This window comes from Tenrec ecaudatus, chromosome 1 (assembly GCF_050624435.1).
Source record: "Tenrec ecaudatus isolate mTenEca1 chromosome 1, mTenEca1.hap1, whole genome shotgun sequence".
Classification (NCBI taxonomy): domain Eukaryota; kingdom Metazoa; phylum Chordata; class Mammalia; order Afrosoricida; family Tenrecidae; genus Tenrec; species Tenrec ecaudatus.
The window spans coordinates 90,498,889-90,519,828 of NC_134530.1; the positions used below are offsets into that span (position 1 = coordinate 90,498,889).

A 20,940-nucleotide genomic window follows, 5' to 3' on the forward strand; every position below is an offset into this window, starting at 1 on the left:
AAGGGCATTTGTAATGAAGAAGTTGGTCTTGAAAAATTCTATCATGCTCTCTCTAGTTTTGTTTCTGTTACCAAGATCATATTTTGCAAGTCCTGTTGCCTCCTCTTTGTTTTTCACTTTTCCATTCCAATTACCAATAATGCATCTTGAAAATTTTAAAGAACAGCTCAAGAAGCAAAGTAAAATATTATCATGAAAGGTGCAAAGACATAAAATTAGAAAACCAAAAAGAAAGAATACACTTAGCATATACTCAACTGAAAGAACCAAAGACAAAAAATTACAACCTTAAGTTGTAATATTGAAATATTCTATGGGTAAAATAGTGAATGATGCAGGAAGCATCAAAAGAAAATGGAAAGAATATACAAAGTCACTAGTACCAAAAAGAACTAGTCCGTTTTAAGAGGTAGCATATGAGAAAGAACCAATGATAATGAAGAACTATAACCTGGACTGACGACATTAGGGAAAAACAAGGCTCTAGGAATTTATGTATTATTTCCATCATAAAATTAATCAAGATTTGCTGTATGACTCAAATTTTGGTCTATCCTGGAGAATGATCCATATGTGCCAGAGTAAAATGTATATTGTGAGTGTTCTCTTGACACATCTGTTAAATTTCGTTGGTTTGTAGGCTCATTCAGTTCCTTTATTCTCTTGTTGGCTTTCTTCCTAGATGTTCTACCCTATATTTAACGTGGTGTATTGATGTCTCCAAGTATTATCATAGAACTGTCTATTTCTCTCCTCAGTTCTTTCAGTGTTTGCTTCATGTACTTAATTGCCCTGATTTGGGGGCACATATGTTATGATGGCTAAGTTTTCTGGAGTAATTGACCACCTTTTCATTATAGAATGTCTATTTTTATATCTTCTTTCAGATTTTGTCTGAAAGTGTAATTTGGTAGTGTGATTGCTATCCTAGCTCTCTTTTGGTTATTATTTGCATGAGATATTTTTCCTATCCATTCACTTTCAACCTATTTGTGTCATTGACTTTAAGGTGTGTCTCTGTTAGATAGCATCTATTTAGATTGTGCTCTTTCATCCATTATTCAATCCACTCTCTGCCTTTTGACTGGAGCAGTTAATCAATTTACATTCATTCTAATTACTGATGAGAAGTGACTTATTTCTTCCGGACAACCTGGTCAGAATTAGAAGCAGCCAAGGATGGATCAGCGTGGCTGAAGCCCAGCATTTCCTCACAGGCACTGCAGGGTGGTTAGGCAGGGCATGTGCCAACAGTAGTGGTGGGATTTACGGCAGCTGTGACCTGGGGGCTGCAAGCCATGCCAGGCTCCGGAGTGCTATGGCAGCTGTAGAGCCAAGTGTCAGCTGCTGCAGCGTTGCAAACTCAATACGATCCCACTTCCTGGCATCCTCCCAAGCAAGCCCCTCCTCCTTGCCCCAGGGACATCTATGTGGTTGGACATGGCCTAAAAGAACACTGTGCAGCACACACCTATATGTCATTCCATTGCTTTTTAGCCTCTGATGTTTTTGAGCAAAAACTGACGTTTGCTTCTCTATCATTGTCTTCAGGAGTCTCTCTTTATCTTTAACCGAGAGAGCCTAACTATGATATGTCTTGTTGTAGAAGTTTTTGGGCTTATCTTGTTTTGGTGTGCTTTGAGCTTCTTGGATTTGTAGATTCATATCCTTCATTAGATTAGGAAAAATATCTGTCATTATGCCATGCAGTGAATGACATGATACGGCCTTTCTAGTCATAATCTTTGTTGTTCATATCAAATTACTGGGTAAGATAATTATGAAGTATTTGTTGCCCACCGAAGAGTTTAGATAGCTGGCTAATAATGGAAACGAAGTGCATGGCACCCATGTAAATGCGATGTTTGGACCACTAACATGGGTATTGGTCAATTGTGCGATCCAGCTCATTTTAAAATGAGCTATCTCAGAGGGGGAAGGCAAGCTCTCAACTGCCATCAAGAAAGAACCAGAAATGGAGCACATCCTTTGACTTAAGATTCTTGTGTCGTATTGAAACTCCTTGATCTTGGAGACAGAAAACTGTGACACTAGAGGCAAGTGGCAGAGAATCAGTGGCAGCAGAGGCCACAGAACCAAGCGCACACAGAGTGGTAGGCTTCCCAGCACGTGGAACAAAAACGCGGCAGGCCTCTGGATAGGAGTCTTACTGGTGGAGTGAATGCCTCTTGGGTATTTATTGGCAGAGATAAAAGAGCTTTTTAACATTGCCAGACCAGGGCAGAGACCAAAAGCCAAGGGACTGCTTTGCTGAGAACCTGAGGATCAGAGAAAGGGATGCTTGTAGTTATGACTGCAGGGAGACTGTCCTGATGGAAACAAAACTGCATCCTAAGCATTTCTGATCTTGAATTGTAGCCTGTCAATAAACCCTGTAACTTTAAGTATGGTTGGTGAGCCTTGGGTGGCCATTGCAAACAATTACTAAACTCAGCAGAGAAGTGGAGTGCCTTGGGAGGGATGGTTGGTGAAGGAGTGGTAAAGATTGGAGGCTACAGGCATGTCCGACTTCTGCCTCACAGGAATGAATTGGTCTTTGATGTTAAAGTATGTGTTAACCCCTGTTGCAAGGCAGAGAAGGTCAGATGATGTCACAGCAACATTTTGTATTTTGCACATTATTTCTTCAACTATTCGTCTGCCCCTTTCTTATCTTATCTCGTCTCCTAGAATTCCTAAGATGCAAATATCTGATCTCTGGTTTGTTTTTTGTTTGTTTGATATGAACTTGTCACTGAAGACACCAAGTCCATTTCAGTTTCACTTTTCCTGTTTTTTGTTTTGTTTTGTTTTTAGCAACGCAGACCAATATTTAGGTCTGAGGGAGAAGGACTCTGGATGGGGGAGGGACTGTCACCCTACAAAGGACTTACACTCTGCTTTGTTGCTCTCCGAGCCCTCCCTGTAGTTAGCTGTGGTTGGAGCCTCCATTTACCATGCCTGCTTCGCAGCACCCAGCAGCGTCAGTCAGCAGTAATCAGCTTCACCCTAAATGGGGAACTGGCAGACCTGAACTGGCTCCCTGGGAGGCCTGCCCTGTTCGTTTCAGAGGCCTGAGCTGTGGGGTGCATGAAGAGGCAGGCATTGCCTATGGGAGCACACTCCACTGCAGGGACCTCTTGTAGCCATCTGCAGTAGCCAGCTTGCACATGCCAGATGGATCCCTGAGTAGGTCTGCCGTACTGACTGTATGGTAGAAGGGACCTCTTTCTTTGTACAGGCATGGCCTGCAGTGTCTGGGGAGACAGGCTCTTTTTCTAAGGCTTCGACCTCAGCTCACAGCAGCTGGTGGTGATCCGCCCCATAGAAGGCCAGGGAGAGTGGAAGAGTCGTACTTTACGTGAGTCACTGACTTACTGAGCCTTGCTCGGCAGTGGTTCACCACTGCCCTGATTCAGAATCGCTCAAAGCTGAATACTGTTTCCTACTTGTATTTCTTGTTGTATTTGTGGGTGAGGGTCAGTATGGTGGTTTGTTTATGCTGCTATTTTGTGAGAAGTCTTCTGCCACAGTTATTGGTTAGAAGCAAGTTGTAAGTCTTGTCCATGCTCCAGGGGAGGGTGTGAACACCAGCAAAGTGGGTGCATGTGGGCCGCTTTCTAGTATTTCTTCCACCATATTTCCCCCTCACATCTGGATGTATACCATCTTCCTCTATGTTCTTATGCCTGATTGTTCCCATGGTGTGATTCTTCATTTTGTTGTTGTGTCATCAAATGTGTACTTTTTTCCTTCATAGGCATGCTATTTTGAGTTAATTTTCCTGAAAGGTTGCAGGTCTATGTGGAGCTTTATTTTTTTGCACGTGCAGTTGTTTGAGCACCATTTGATGAAAATGCTGTCCTTTCAAAAAAAATGCCTCTTCTTTGTCAAAGATCATATGACTGTGTTTATATGAATCTATCTTTGGACTGCTTATTATTTTTATTTTTTTGTCTATTCTTTTGCCAACATCACAGTGCCTTGATATATGTAGCTTCATAGTAAGTCTTACAGTTGGCTAATGTCAGTCTTGAGGATTTTGGCTTCTTAAATACTGAGTTGGTTATTTTGTCTTTCCATGTAAACTTTTGGATCAGCTTGCAGGTTTTCTCCACAAAGCAGCTTGCTGGGAATTTGATTGGGATTCCCTTGAATCTGTAGATCAAGTTGGGAAGAATTGTTATCTTATTGTTACTGAGTTTTCTTATCTATGAACATAGATATCTCCATTGATTTAGATATTCTTTCATTTATTTAGTCAGGTTTATAGATTTTCTCAGGTAAATCTATTTAATTAGACTGGCACATTGGAAAACAATGGCCTTTTTAATATTAACCTTATTTCCTGCAACTATGTTATAATCGTTTATTCCAGTAGGTGTTTTTAAATTAATTTATTGGAATTTTCTATGTACCATATATATTCGTGTATAAACCGAGTTTTTTTTTAAGCTTATTGGGGGTTATTACAGCTCTTATCAATCCATACATCTATCCATTGTGTCAAGCACATTTGTACATATGTTGCCATCATCATTTCAAAACATTTTCTTTCTATTTGAGCCCTTGGTATCAGCTTATTTTCTCCCCTCCCTCACCCTCCCTTCCTCATGAACCCGTGATAATTTTTTTTTCCAAGTCTTACACTGACTGCTGTCTCCCTTCACCTACTTTTCTGTTGTCTGTCCCCCTGGGAAGAGGTTATATGTCGACCATTTCTCCCCCCCCCCCCCCCCCCCAGCTTCCCCTTACCCTCCTGGGATCGCTGCTCTCATTATTGGTCCTGAGCATTTCCTTTTCTTATTGCATTAGCTAGGAATTTCAATACAATGTTAAATAGGAATAGTGAAGGAGAACTATTCTTTGCTTCCTGATCTTGAGGGAAAAGCATCTACTTTCTCACCATTAAGTATGATGTCAGCTGGGTGTTTTTTGTGGGCATCTTTTACAAGTTGAGGAATCCTCTACTATTCCTATTTTGCTTGACAGTTTTTATCACGAATGAATATTGGGTTTCTTCTGTGTCTATCAGTATGATCCTATGTTTTTCCTTTAACCTGTTTATGTAATGGATTACATTAATTGGTTTTCTAATATTGAACTAGCCTTATCTACCTGGAATAAGTCCCACTTTGTTATATTGTATAATTCTTGTTATACTTTTTTCTGGTTAAAATCTCTAATATTTTGTTGAAGAATTTTTTTGTGTATGTTAATGAGAAGATTTAGTTAGTCACTTTCTATCCTAGTAATATCTTTGCTTGATTTTGGTATTAAAGTCATGCTGACCTCCCAGAGTGAATTAGGAAATGTTTGTTTTGCTCATGTTTTCTAGAGAAGAGATTGTAGAAAAATGGTTTCTCTGCTTCCATAAATATGTGGTATAATTCATCAGTGAAACTAGTTGGGTGCGTTTTAGAAAGTCATTAATAATTACCTCCATTCCTTTACTAGTTATAGTTCTAGGCCTACTCAGATGATCTGTTTCTCTTTGTATGCGTTTTCATAGATAGTATTTTTCAAAAAATGTATCCATTTAATCTAATTTATTAAACTTGGGAGATAGAGTTGTTCACGGTAATCCTTTATTATCCTTTTATTGTCTGTGATCAGTAGTTGTTCATTTCTGATGAGAGAGTCTGTGTTAGCCAGGCAGTGGTTTGGCATTTTTATGGACCTTTTCAAAGAACCAGAGTTAGTTTTATTAGTTTTCTCTATAGATTTCCTTGTTCAGTGTTTACTTTTTGTGCTATAATATTTATTTTCTTTCTTCTTTTTATTTTGGACTTACTTTGCTCTTTTTTTTTTGTTTCCTGAGGTAGAAGTTTCAATTATTGATTTTAGATTTCCCTATTATTTGCATTTAATCCTATAAATTATCCTCTAAGCACTGCTTATACTGATTCTTCTGATGTTATATTTTCATTTATTCAAAATATTTAAAAAATTCTCAAGACTTTTAAACCCATACATTAATTGAAATTATAATGTTTGATCTCCATATAATTTGAGAATTTTAGCTTTGTTATTTATTTTTAGTTTAATTTCACCATGGTATAAGAGTAAACTTGGTATAACTTCAGTTCTTTTAAATTTGCTAAAGTGTTTTAAGGCCAAGAATGTGGTTGTATTGCCTGTGTCTACTATCTCACGAGTCACTTTTTGGAGAGAAATCTCTCTTTATATTTATTCTGTTATCCTTTAATTTCATTTCTCCATGAACTTTTTGAAGCCTCACTATGTGGCCAGGTTTAGGTAGGATGCTATTAGTTTGTGCCTATTGTCCTGGATGCATTATTAATAGTTTTCTCTTCCCCATTGAAGAGTCCCTGGTTTGAATTATTTGATCACTGATTAATAATGAAACTTTAAATGCAAGGTAATAAAAATTTCAATATAGATATCTTGAATACTGATGAACAGAATAATACTTTATTTTTTTTCCTTTTCTTTTTCAGGTATTTTAATACCAGTGATAACAATTTAAAGTATTGGGGACTGGATTATCCACCTCTTACAGCTTATCATAGTCTCTTATGTTCATATGTGTAAGTATTTCTTTTTCTTTAATCATTTTATTGGGGGCTCTTACATCTCTTATAACAATCCATACATTCATTGTATCAAGCACATTTATACATATATTGCCATCATCCTTTTCAAAACATTTTTCTACTTGAACCCTTGGTATCAGTTCCTCATTTTTTCCCTCCATCCCAGGTAGTTCTTTCTCGCTGTAACTTTAAATATTTATGCTTTTAGAAGATATACTAAGAAACAGTGTGATGTGCCTGTGCTGAGAACAGGAGAGATCAGTTGTAGCTACTATTCTCTTATGGTTTCTAATCAGGCCGTAACTCTTATAAGCAGCTTATTGGAAAAGTAACTGTCAGAGTTTAACCATTTCTATAATTTGTTTGTAGTATAGGCTATAATCTATTCTCAGGAGAGACTACAAATAAGTACAAAAATTTAATTTCATTTTGAAGTAGAGATTTACAGCCAATTACACAGTAATTACTGTGAATTATATTTAATATATGTTAGTTGTGCATAGGAGCACTTTTTCCTGGAATGTCCCAAGGTAAAGGAAAAATATAAGTCCAAATATCCTGACTAAATTAGAATTATTGTATGTAGAATGATCTCACTGTATGATTTATGATTGGGACCTGATGTTCCTCTTCTTACAGAATCCGAGTGGCTTGAGCCGCTTCCTGTGGGGTTAGCATCCCAGCACTTCACCAAGGGACAACCCCGCCCCTTGTAAAAGATTAGGAGCTACTTCTGCTGCATAGTAACATCCATCTGGACTTGCAGTGTGTCAGGAGAAAGTTGAGGAATTTCACACTATATCTCCTGAACCCAATGGACTTATTATTTCAACTTTAATCATTTCATAATGTGGGAAAATTAGCTTCATGGATCCAAGAAATAAAGCCTCACATTTCATGTTGATTACACTTTACAGTGTTTAGGGTAATATAGTATGACTGAAATTTCTACAGCTAGTTAATGATGATCTTTAGCTTTATGCAGTGCCTTCTAATGAGTAGTTTTTTTATTATAGCTGACTCAGTAACTGGAGATTTTAAATATAAACTATGCTTCTCTGGTCAATACTAGCACATTGTTCCTTATACAGACGGTGTCCTGGAAATGCAGTGTCACATTACAGGTCGTGTTCCCACTGGAAGCAGTCTGCGGGGGGTGGCTTGTTGCTCCAGGCCAGCGGTTCTCAACCTGTGGGTCATCACCCCTTTGGGGGTTGAACGACCCTTTCACAGGGGTCGCCCGATTCATAAGAGTAACAAAATTTGTTATGAAGTAGCAACAAAAATACTTTTATGGTGGGGGTGGGGGGGTGGGGGGTGGGGGTGGGAAGGCTGAGAACCACTGCTCCAGGTGGTTTTGTTGGAAGATGAGCAAAGCAGAGCCTGTTGGATAGCTGAAGCTAGTTTCACATAATTAAGAGCTAAGTTTAAGCATTGACTTCACTGTTTCATAAGAACAATCGCTAATTATCAGATTGCCATGTTCTCAGGTGTCCTTGTGAACAGTGATAGCAGAATAAAGTATGTGTGTGCATGCTTTGGTTTGCAGGGCAAATTTTATAAATCCAGACTGGATTGCTCTCCATACATCACGTGGATATGAGAGCCAGGCACATAAACTCTTCATGCGTACAACAGGTAAGAGCAAAAACAGGTTTTGAGAGTAAATTAGATTTTTTAGAAATTTTGGGAAAATTGATGGAAGGTACTAGTATTATTATACTCACTGGCTTTTTTTTCACTGACTTTGGAAAAAGTGGAGAGGAGTAATTCTGGGGGGTCTACATTTACTGTCTTTTTCATTCTTTGACATTCACATGAAGTGAATACTCTCTATTCCCCTACTTTAAGCGGAGGAACTGTGAGGTGAGGCCACTAACTCCCCTAAGCCAGGTAACTACATTACAGCTTTAGTCATGCAGGGCTGCCGTGAGAGCCTAGCTACAGACTCCTCTCACGTTTTCCTTAACGTAAGCCTTCCAGTAAGTCGTACCATACATATTGTTGCTGAATGTTTGTTGAACACTCCAATGCAGTAGAGATATTTTTGGTTATAACTTTCAGAGACATTATTTTCAGAAGATCCTAATCATTAAAATTTTCTTTCTTATACCTGTTCAACTTCGACCAGAATTCCTTTGCCGCACATAGAATGTCTGATCCTTGTATCATACCTAGAATGCACAGACATTTTGAGTTCTCTCTTTTCCATTTTCAGTGTTCCTGTTTGTTGAATGTGATTATGATTTGAAGGCTCTTTGGCTATATTTTAGATTGTCAATGTAATCTTAAATTTGGCATCTGGACTTGAATACACTGTTGCATGCATCGAACGCAAAAAGTTGTATCACTTCATTTGTTCTGGACACTATGTTTAATGTAGTGAACCAAGCCATAAAAAAGAAGATATTTTGGACAGCTATGTCATACTGTTGCAGAGTTTAATATATTTGGTCTGTGTTCTAAAGGAACTGAACATTCAGAATTATAAATTGCCAGTTTAAAAAACTTGTTTTAATTTTCCTCTTAAACTCTCTATGCACACTAATTAATAAAGACTTACACATATATTTATAAACATTCATTTGTCATTTTAAAAAGACGATCCTATGCATCAACCTATTGGATTTTCTTTATATTACCTTGAGGATATAGATTTTGAGGGAGGATTTTGCTTTCCCTGATAAGGTATATTTTAGTGCAAGTCAAAACAAAGAGAAAATCCACTTTGGATTGTATTTAATTAAAGTGTGAACTTGTTAGAGAAAATGAAGACTCCTCGGTACCCTGTCTGTCGAAGTGATGCAGAGATGAAGAGGACGAAAGTGCTCGCAGCATAATGGAACTGTCCAGAGTGGGGGAAAATCCTGTGTGGATGGAATTCTCCATGTGAAGTGGAGAGGGGCAGTTAACGGGCTAGTGTAGATTCTGATGGACTCCGCTTGTTTTTTTTTCAGTTTTTATTGCTGATTTGCTGATTTACATACCTGCGGTGATTTTTTACTGTTGTTGTTTAAAAGAAACTTCAACCAAGGGAAAGGTAAGTTGTAAAGCAACCTAACATTTCATTTCTGAAGTGATTTCTTTAGAGCTTAAGGAAGCCAGTTTTTCCGGAAGAGCTAGAATAGTGGGAGTGAGTATATCCTCTATTAATTCCTTTATCTCACAGGCATGATTTTCATGCCCCATCAGTACCTAAGGAGCTCTGGTGGGACTGTTGGGTAAACAATGCTAGCGATTCATACCCTCCAGATGAGGCTATCGGCTTTCCTAAGGAAATATGGTTTCAGAAACCCGATACCAGGTTGGTCCGAGCTGGAGTCAACTTGATGGCAGTAGGCTGGGACTAGTACAGAGACTGAATCTTAGAAGTTACGTACTGCTAAATGATGTAGAATTCAGAATTGATTATTTACCTGGTAAAGCTTAATTTTGAGCTGGTGTATGGGAAGGGCTAAACTGAAAAGCATTTTACAAAGTCAGTATATATCCTCATATTCAACGTTACCAAATACTCTTTTAAATCACTGCAGATTGTTTAATTATTAGAGTACCTTGTCTAATAGTGCTTGCTCTGAACACATACCTTTTAGTGATTTTGCTTTTTTTAATACAGTGTCCAATGCCACCTCCATGAAAAGTTCTGTGCCTAAAAGAATTATCTTATAGAAGATGGAGAATTTTGATAGATAGCAGAGTTTGTACTTTGACAAAGGAGACCATTTGCCACTGTGTTAAATGATATTACGCTTTGACGCCATTGAATTTGAATGATAGTTGATTAATTTCACAATGTTTTTTTGTTACAGATTGCTAATGCATTATGCATACTACTGTATCCAGGTCTTACTCTTATCGACTATGGACATTTTCAGTATCCTTCACTCAGGGGCAAGGAAGTCACCGGTTGCCTACGATGAAATCTAGGCTGACCGCTGTCTGTGGTCCCGTAATAGCCATTTGCTAGGGTGCTTGCTTATATAGGTGACCCGTACAATTGTATAGAATCATTGTTTACCTAGCTTTTATTTGAGGGGTAAAGTACAGATCAATTACAAGTAAAATTACCTTTCACACCTGTTTGTCTTTGGAATAAAATATTAGCAACTGATTAGTTCTTTCTGGGAAGTTGTAAAATGAGGGGAAAATATAGTTATGCCCTTGTCCCTCTAAAAAGATGTAAGCAAGATGTGTCCTGTCTTTTGTGTTGTCCGAATCCTGCAGAAAAGGGAAGCACTCTTAGAGCTGACTGACTTTGAAAACCAGGTGATTTCCTAACAGATGGGGGTAGCCAGGAAACTTCGGGAAACGAAAACTGATTGAATAATGAAAATCTATTACATGGATTTACGATTACCTTTTTTATTTTCTGACGCCTAAAATAAGGAACATTCAGAACTAAGCAAACAGATCTCATAGGATAAATTTATAAAATCTTTCCATGGTTATCCAGTTTGTGTTTTAATGTACTAAAGGCTGTTATCTACCCCAAAGGGGGAGGGCACGGCAAGGAAGGCCACAATACCAACAACATGCTGCTTTAATCAGCCCTTTTGATGCTAATATGCTTTAGTTGTAATTCAGTTAATTTGTTTATCTATCAAAGGACTTGCAAAAGGTATGCAAATCGACAGCTTTCCCAATTTGGCTTTTTTTTTTTTTTTTGAGGGAGGGGATAAAAATAGCTGCTACATGTGAACGTGTGAATTCATTGATTTTGCTGTCAGATACTCTGCTAATATCAAGGCTATAGATGAAAAGAAAACAAAAACCCAAGACTGTTCCCTGGATTTTTAGAACTATTTTTATGTTGGGTGGAACACTCATGTGGAAGTGTGCACAGAATGTAAATGCGTACTTACCTCTGCGAACTGTTGATGCACACCCGAGACCGAGTGTTGCTAGTCCCCTACCCTACCCGTGTATCCTTCCCAAAGGCAGCCGGCCACACAGGGCATCGCTGCAGACACTGTGCGGCAGTTAGTTTTCACGACAGGCATTTCTTTCTGCTTGGCGCCGTTGGCTCACCATTCGTTTATGGGAGCATCCACTTGTGCAGCTGGTGTTTGGCCACTGTCAGTGCAGTGCAACATACCCTTGCTCAAACACACCCAGTCCTGTTGCTGAGAGCAACTTGAGTTCTGTCCAGCTTTTGGCTGAGCTGGATAATGCTCCTAGGGACGTCCTTGCAGCCATCTCTGCGTGCACATGCATATCTCTTGTGAGTGGAATTGTTCAGTTGTAGAGTGTTCTGTTGGAGACAGTGTGTGGGAAAGCACCCTCACGTCCTCACTTCCAAGATGACAAAGGAAAAGGAACAAGAGCAGTTATGTCAAAAAGGGCCGCAGCCATGTGCAGGCTGTTTGTACACGAACTGTGCCCACTGCAAGCCCAAAGACACAGGCGTTCACGCATTTGTCGTTCTGCAGCCGTCACGGCCATTTCTGAAGCAAGTATCTTTGCCGCATACATGCTTCCCAAGCTGTAGGTCAAGCTACATGATGGTATGGGTTGTGCCACTCACAGCATGGTGATGAGGAACAGGTCAGGCAAAGCCGGCAAGGACCACACTCCCACTCAGACCTGCAGGTGTTGCCCCACAACCTCCTCCCAACTTCTGGGCGAAGATTAGAAACTGAAGACAAATCTGAAAGACAAAAAAAAAATGGGGAGGGGGAGAGGAAGTTATGCTTAACACTCAAACAAACAAAACATAGATACTATGTGGGCAATGCAAAGATTATCTAGAAGCCAGTCATTTACCTCCTGCCATGAAACAGGAAAGGACTTGAAAGCACGGGAGCAGAAACTCTTAGTCCCGTCAGTCCCGTGTCAGAGTTCCAGGTGCTCTGTATTTTCAGTCGTCATTGTTTGTGCTTTTTACCATGCTAGTACATTGGTGGTATTTCCCTATAATTCGAACTGAACTCTGGAAATCATCTCATTTTGTGAGGACATCTTTCTTCCTATGTAAAGTGGGGCCTGTGGAAGCCCCTACTTTGGAAGCTTGTTTTGAGAATTATGAATATTTGTAATGCATGTAAAACAGTATCTGGAAAATGTGAAACACTGTATCAGAAAAGCAGGGTAATTCTCAATGTTCTTAAAACTCCTCCCTAAATCAGCTTCAGTGATGGTTCTGTGTCCTTTGAGAAAATTTATCGAGTACTTTTTTTTAAAAAAGAAGGGAATTCAGGGGTGGTGGGTCCGGGGGACAAACAAACATCATAACCTTCTGAGCGGCTCTCTCTGCCTTTAATTTAATTGGCCCAGCAGCCCCCCTTAGACGTCACTGGTTTTCATTTTGAAGGTACTCTAAGGAGACAGACAAATGCATCACTGAGAGAACTTGTCTGCAGCCACCTACTGGTTGCAGAGACATCTTTAGATACACATTGTTTGGGTAAACCCTTACATAGAAGAACTGGAACCATGTAGCAATCTAAAAAAAGAAATTCACTGCCATGGTGTCCATACCACCTCATAGTGACCCTATCGTACAGGGTAGAACTGCCCCCGTGAGTTTCCAAGGAGTAGAAAGCCTCATCTTTTTACAGGAGTAGACAGCCTCATCTTTCTCCCTTGTAGCTGCTGGTGTTTTCGAACTGCTGATCTTGTGGTTCACATCTGATGGCCACCACACCAACGACTCACCCTCAGATAGCAATGTTCTTAGCTGCTAGCCAGGTTCAGATATGGTTTTATATTATTGTCGCATATTTTTGAGGAAATACAGTGATAGCTCAAGAAGGTTTTGTTTTTAAATTTGGAGCATTGTTTTATTGTTTAGATTTTGGTATGCTGTTTCACTGGTATTGTGAAGTCTAACAGAAACAAATCCGTTTGTTCACTATTTCAGACCTCTTATGCGAGAACAAATCAGTTGCTCTGTCAGTAAATTTAACAATATATTTGAGGCTATTATTACAAATTGTAATGTGTTTACCACCTCAGTACTTTCCATTTCTGCTTAGAAAGAGTTTTTATTACCTCCTATGACTTTAAAGGCTCATTAGAAATATGCTCTATAAAATACAGGAATCTGTCTCTTTAATTATTGAGCTAATTTCCTTGACACTGGCACAGATACAATTCTGTGAGTCTTGGCTTTGCTTTGTGGGGTGTTCTTGGCGTGTCCTATGGCTGGGACGTGCTAGGGTCCCTGGCATTTTGCTTAGCTCTAAATTACAAACAGATGGAACTTTACCACTCCTTGCCATTTTTTTGCTTTTTACTTGGCAAGTGTTTTAAAAAAGGCCTAAAAGGAAAGGGGTGAGTGCTTTTTAAATACTATATTTATGTCAAAACCCCCCAATTAAGAGAACTTTGCCTTCTTTCTGGTGATTTTTTACAATTGTATTGGCTGTAGGATGAGAAGCGAGAGCTCTGTATTCTTGATTCTAAGTCCTCCTTACTAGAGAGAGATTTCCTCATGTCCATTTACTGGAGGGAGTGTGCCTTCGCATGTTAGAGTGTTACTATAAGCTTTCATCCCTCTAGAGAATAAACATTACATGATATCCTCACTAGGAATACATTCCAATCTGATGGCTTCGGGCACCTAAGTAAAGGCTCATTGGTGTGTCAATAAATAGCAGTCTGAGTTGGGAAAGTGACACCTTAGCATTTGTGAATTTCTCAACTCTGATGAGCCCTAGATTGGTAACCTACACGCACCATTCTGTTCCATGAGAGAGTCAGGCGGACATCTCAGCGTTGTCAGCCTCTCCCATTCTTACTGCGTGCCTCTGTGTTGGTTCCAGGTTTGTGCTGTTAATGAAGCTCGCTTGTACTGTTGTAGCTTCCTTCATCCTCTGCTGGCTGCCATTCCTCTCAGAAAGAGAACAAACGCTGCAAGTTCTACGAAGACTTTTCCCAGTTGATCGTGGATTGTTTGAGGCAGGTTTAACATCTCTGCTCGCACGCTTTTCCCTTGTGATAGTTTCCCTGTGGCCTTTGAGGGTTCCATGTAGAATACACAAGGAGTCACTTAGTGCTTGCCAGTTAGTGAATCCAGCACGTCACCCGTAGCTCAGCTGGCATTTCCTAGGGCATTCCAGGAACCGATAATATTTATGCCCTGGTCCGTTCCATAATTCAATTATTCATTTTTCTAAAGAAATAGAGGTCATCATGAAAGCTTGAGAAGTTGTGGCTGCAAAGTTAACAACTCTGTAATGTTTTCGCTTATATTCTCTTTTCAGTCTTTGGAAATTATTTGTGAAACTAATAATCATGGTTGCTTCAGAAAGCTCTCATAATTCCTAATGAGCTATACTCTCATCGTTGTATTTTGAATGAGAATCTTTCATTTTATGTCATTTAATTTTAGTTTAATCATTCTTTTTTAACTTTTATTACATGAATAATTTAATGATGTAGGCTTAGTAATTAAATGAAGCACACCATTTTTCAGAAACAGACAAACAAAAAAGGTATTTCCATAAAGCAAAGCAGAGACAGCATATTTAGAGATAATTTACCTTTGAATAAACACTTCATTTAAAAGAATTAGAACAACATAGATATCGTTCTAATTTCTGAATCCACAAATGACTATGGGAACTCTATTGCTAAGCCAATACAGCGAGGATGGAGCTAGTATTTTGAAGAGACTTGAAGGAACTTGGTGTTCTGAAGGAACAGGCGTGTCTTGGTGGGATGCTGATGGCGGTCAGACTGATGATGATAAGTAGTCACTTATAATTGGCTCTCATGTCCTAGCGACCAGGCACTTTGCATATGATTGCAGTTGATAGTCACAGCAACTCTGTGAGGTAGACATTATTATTCCCACTTTAGAGAGAAGTCTAAGATCAGAGATTCACATGAACAGTATGTGAAAGAGCTGTGGGGTTAACTCCCCACCCTGTGCTCCTCACCTCTGCACTCTATAACCCCCAAACTACACTCGTTCTCATTGGGTCAGTCCTGACTCACAGCACCGTACAGGACGGAGTCGAACTGCCCCTAGGTTTCCAAGGCTCTGTAATCGCTACAGAGAAGGGTCTCATACACTGGTTAGCGAGGGAGCGAGGGAGACCTTCAGTGAGATGGCCTGGCGTCGTCGCTGCAACCATGGGCTCAAACCGAACAGCAGCTGCGAGGGTGGCCCAGGACTGGGCAGCGTTTCCTCTATGGGACGTCTGGGCGCCTTGACTCAGCCCACCTCAATGGCACCTAGCAGCAACCACCATCTTTGTGGAAGTAGACAGCCACTCTCCAGAAACCGACAAACAAAAAGAGGTCTTTCCAGAAAGACCCTCGAACTGCCAACCTTTGTTGGTGAGCAGCCTAGTGCTCAACCTCTGCATCCCGGGCTCCTTCTCGTCATACAGGGCCTAACTCTAACACGTGTAAAGGAGAGTTTAATTCTCCACGGAAGCTACCCGGTTACTTGCCATCGCTTCAATTTTAGGAAGAGTCATGAACATGGTCATTGTCAACCTGAGTGTCATATATGGTTGATGTTGCCAGTCTCCTTGAGTCACTTGTTCTCAAAACCTGCGGACCAGTTTCTTGGATCTGACACGGAAGTGGGGTGGTAGTTGTCGGGGATGCTGTGCCTGCACAGCTGTGAGCCAAGCAACTGTGGAGAGCAAGGGTGTCGTGCACAAGAGAACTGAAGTTACAGCTTTAATTGTGAAAGCGACCCAGCCCAAATGCTAGTGTCTTGAAACTTCTAGATGCAGTAGCAGTGAACTCTGTGATTTCTAGTTGTTAGAGTTCTCTAGATTCAGGGGTGTGGTAAAGTGGGTTAACTGTAATGAAGTGTACTAGAAATTAGGACAGAAATGTTTCTTAGGAAACATTCCAAAGAAGGATAATTGTAATTTTTAGGGGTAGCATGCTGCCCTTTCAGAAATGGGGAATATTTCTTGGGAATGTCTAGTTTAGGATTTTCTAGTGATTTAACCCATCTCCAGTTGCAAAAACAAACCAAAACACCCAAAATGCTTGTGTTATGTACGTATATGTGTCTGCGTTTATGCTTGGGAGAGTTTAATCAATCTAATTATAAATTTTTTTAATGAAAACTTCACATTTCTTAAAAAGCTATTTAGTTAGAGACTATGGGTATACTTCGTGGGTTTAATATTGCTTTTCATTATACCAGAATGTAAAATGAACAAATCTCCTTTTAGGATAAAGTAGCCAATATTTGGTGTAGCATCAATATCTTTCTGAAGATTAAGGATATTTTGCCACGTCACATCCAGGTAATACTCAGGTAAGAAACACAAAATTTGTTAAGAGTGTTTCATTGTTTGCTCTCTAAAACTTATGGTAACATCTCATTTATCTGACAACATTAAGAAATGAGGATTCTTTATTAGTGAGTTTTGCATAAAATTTGAATGGATCCCTTTATACAACCTTTATTTGGATTGTTGTATGTTAGAGTCTTTCTGAATCATTACCTGTTTTTTTCTCTGTAAATGGACAGTATTAAATATGATGTAACACAGTCCTCACAGCGATGATCGCCAGTGCTTATTGGCTAGGTTCAGCCGTAGGTGGAGGAGGAGATTGCACTTGTGTACAGATTTATTATGTTGAATTGGCGTATGCATTTGTGGTGACTGGCTCAGTAAGCCAGAGGAAGTTCATCGGCAGCCTTTTGGCAAGGGACATCTAAGGGTAAAGAGAACAGCCAGTCAGACCTAGTTCCTGTTTGTAGTATCTGAACTTAAGGGAAGGTTTAAATGAACCTAGGCCAATCTTCCTTTTAATTGACTTAAAATCAGCTGAGTGGGCACTTCAGTTACATCTGCAAGATTCCGTCATAGTAGCGCCAAGATGAGTGTCTGGAATCTGGGAGAAATGAGTACTGCCTGCTCCTGCCCTCCAGCTCTTGTCAGAGTCTGTCCCTTGTAGCCTGCCGAATGGAAGGCACACGGAAGAGATTTCTGGGAACATGAGTTCACCCTTGCTAAGTTGACACATCACACAGCCAATGCCAGTGGAGAATCAATGATTGCACTGGGTTAGAATACCTGTACTTCTGGGGCTCTCAAGGCCTGTGTGCCTCGGTGCTAAATGGCTCCCTCCAGACTGCTCTGCTCGCTGCCGCCACCGCCGCTGCATCGGTGCGCTCCCTCTAGGTCTCTGGGCCCCGTCAGCAGCCATTGCAAGGACATGCTGTAGGTGCTGCCCACTCCCTTTGGACTTTGTTTTTCTGACTTACCAGAGTTGAAAATCAGATAATCAACTGCTGGAAGGAGAGTTTATGAACACTTGTATTATAAAAGCTAATTTGTTTGTACTTCATTTTTTATCTTGTCCCGAGTGTTTTTGAGAAGTGATGGTCAGTGGTATCCTTGTGCCTTTGCTATTAATTATACTTAATATTAAAATAAGATTAACAGTATTTAATATTGCTGTGTTTTTCTCTGGATATTTAAATGAATCATACTTACTTTGTCAGTATATAGTACAAGTCTGTCAGCACATAGATTTAACTTTTGTCTTTTAAAAATTTTATTGATATTACAATTTACAATTCATGTCTGACATAGTTCAGTTGTTTGAGTATATTAAGAAGAGTTCTGTAATCATTACTACAATCAATTTTAGTAATCTTTAGATGTTATTTTAAAAATTAAAATAAATGAATTTCAAATCAGTTTGTTGATATATAAGATTATCTTTAGGTTTTAAAATATATCTTTGTTTTTAAAACTTTAATTTTCACAAAGAAAATAATGGTTTTATTTTTATTCCTATTTCAGCTTTTGTTTTACATTTTTGAGCCTGCTTCCTGCGTGTATAAAATTAACACTCCAGCCTTCTCCCAGAGGATTCAAATTTACTCTGGTAAGTTTCTCATTATTTTAATGTTAGTTCTAGCTGTAACTGAAATTTTAATAAGATAAATTATTATTTTCTTTCCCTGAACATTGTTGCTTAAACTTGGAAATAAGATGTTCCTTTATTTGGCAAATATTTACCAAGTTCTATCAAATGTTGGTGTAGTTTTGGCCAATAGGTAGACCAACCAATATTTCAGTTTAGTTCAACAACTGTTTATCAATTTCTGCTTTGTATTAATCAATAAGAGCTTACAACGAAGAAAACTGTGGCAATAAACATGCTTAAGTAAATCATGCTATGCAGAAAGTAGATGGTATTCGTTCTATGTGCTTTGATAATGTAGGAAAGGGAGACTGTCCTTTGGACGGAGGGTTTTAAGACAGCTTGTTAGACCAAGTGGGATTTGAACTGAGTTTTGAATGTGAGTTTGAGTTTTTAAAACAAAACAAAAGAAGAGCTGGAAAGGTACCAAGGAGGAGAGGACAGATACTGTTCTGGGAGTGACAGACATGTCCGTGCCTTTCTTTATCTCTCTGTGGCGGCATTAGGGGAGGACACAAAGAAAGATAAGGCTTGACAAGGACCAGATGTGTTGGGTTGAAATTGGGAGTTTGATTTGCATGCAAAAGAGTCAAGCAGGATTTTAATGAAGGGATGAAACAAATCTGCTTAGAAAGATGACTGGAAGCCGTTTGAAGATGGATTGGGGTTTATTTCTTGCAGTTTAGGGTTTCTCTGAATGGATTTCCAGACTCTTCCTGGTTGTATTTCTGTGGTATTTAAAATGTTATTCCTGTATGCCTTTGTCTGTAAAAATTATATTTTAAAATATCTTTTAAAAGATCAGAAATATGTAGCTTATAGAAACATTAAGTATTAGCGACACACTTAAAAACATGGTCTCTAGTTCTGGGACCACCACTTAGCAACACTGTACTCTAAAAACAAGTCAGAACGGAACATCACAGTGACGCATGAGACAAGTGCACCTCAGCCCTACAACACAGGAAAGTGGGAATCGACTCGGTGGCAGTGTGTAATGTACAGAAAGTGAACTTCTGAAACTAGATCTAAGTAATTTTCATCTAGGACACCAAGTAGCAAACGATGAATTTATAGACCACTTAATGTATTTTATTGCAGTTTACATTTTAAGACAGATTTTGGGGGGCTGTTTTCGATGTTGACCTTTTTGGCTGTAATTACTACTTTTTAATTTAAAGTGTCAGGTTACAAGGGAGGATGAAGGTATGATTACTTAATAGTTTTGCTTATTAATAATTAAGATTCAATAAATTGGTTTTATGGATATAAGCAGAGCTTTATAATCACTGTTTGAAAGAATATTTTGATTATTAAATGTAGTTGTAAAATATATATGCTAATGTCCCATTTATATTTTACTTCTAGATAGAAGCCACATTAAACTTTAAAGTTTCATTTGAAATAATTTTTAGATTCATAATTAAATTGGTATTCTGTTTTAAAAGTTATTATATCTCATTTTTCCTTTTGTCCTTCAAGGTTAGCTGTGCTCTATCATTCTTTTTATTTTCTTTCCAAGTACATGAAAAGTCCATCCTCCTGGTATCACTGTAAGTAAAGATGTTTGATGTATTTACTATGATATAGCATATGTTCATTTATCATTTAATATAAATATCCACTTAAAAATAAAACAAAAGAATGCAACTGTTATGCATTTGCATAACATTTCACAATGTCATATTTTTTCAGATTTCCCTCCTTTATTTATATAGCACTCTTTTTTCATAGTTTCTTTATACGTATCTTTTTAAAAGGAGACCTGGTGGTAGAGTCAGTTACATGCTGGGCTGTTAACCGCCAGTTCGGCAGTTCTAACTAAACCAACTGCTTTTCAGTAGGCAGATGAGGCTCTCTGTTTCCTGTCAAGACACACAGTCCCGGGAGCCCACAGCAGCAGTTCTGCTCTGCCCTACAGGGTTGCTGGGAGGTGAGATAGACTCAGTGATCACGAGAGAAGTAGGCTTTTAAAACACAGACCAAAGGCTTTTTTCAGTCTGGAACCTGTAGCTATCTTTGTCTTTCGCTGTTTCATGAATTTATTTAATAGATTAGCTTTCTCCAATAATTGCCATCTAGTGTCTCATCTACAAGAGGATTTCAATAAGTTTACCAGTACATTCTGTTATCTTTTCATTTCATTTTCCCATGAACTTTTTCAAGCCTCCTTGTATTGCCCCCTTTTAATTTGTTCTTCCAAAACCTCTGACTAGACTCTATTGGAAATTCCTAACCAGGCTTTTTTTTGCTTCCAGTTAGATGTTTTTCACAGAAGTTTGGTGACAGTTGAGGATATAGTATCCTGACTTTAAAATAGTGTTTTCCTGGAATGCTTGAATTCTGCCCTATGTACATCCCAAACTACTACCAGCCTATCCTTCCCACCCTTCACTGTGTTTACTAGAGTCTTGTAGAAGATACATGGTCAGAATGGCTAATAACAAATTGAAGGCAATATCGCGTTTATTAAAGGAATTCTGACTAAAATCTCATTGGAAAACTTTCGAGTAAGCTGGGCTGGCCT

At 38.9% G+C, this 20,940-nt stretch overlaps 1 protein-coding gene across 1 annotated transcript in view; it reads left to right on the forward strand.

Annotated features, from left to right (window-relative positions):
• The window catches only part of ALG6 (ALG6 alpha-1,3-glucosyltransferase), a 63,657-nt gene that overhangs the window by 26,999 nt on the left and 15,718 nt on the right, over positions 1–20,940 (forward strand). Inside the window, exons 4-12 of the mRNA XM_075557149.1 lie at positions 6,462–6,551; positions 8,107–8,195; positions 9,515–9,597; positions 10,367–10,431; positions 13,644–13,829; positions 14,321–14,456; positions 16,703–16,788; positions 18,290–18,374; positions 19,896–19,966. Coding sequence (XP_075413264.1) covers positions 6,462–6,551; positions 8,107–8,195; positions 9,515–9,597; positions 10,367–10,431; positions 13,644–13,829; positions 14,321–14,456; positions 16,703–16,788; positions 18,290–18,374; positions 19,896–19,966 — 891 coding nt within the window. The remainder of the gene's footprint in view (positions 1–6,461; positions 6,552–8,106; positions 8,196–9,514; positions 9,598–10,366; positions 10,432–13,643; positions 13,830–14,320; positions 14,457–16,702; positions 16,789–18,289; positions 18,375–19,895; positions 19,967–20,940) is intronic.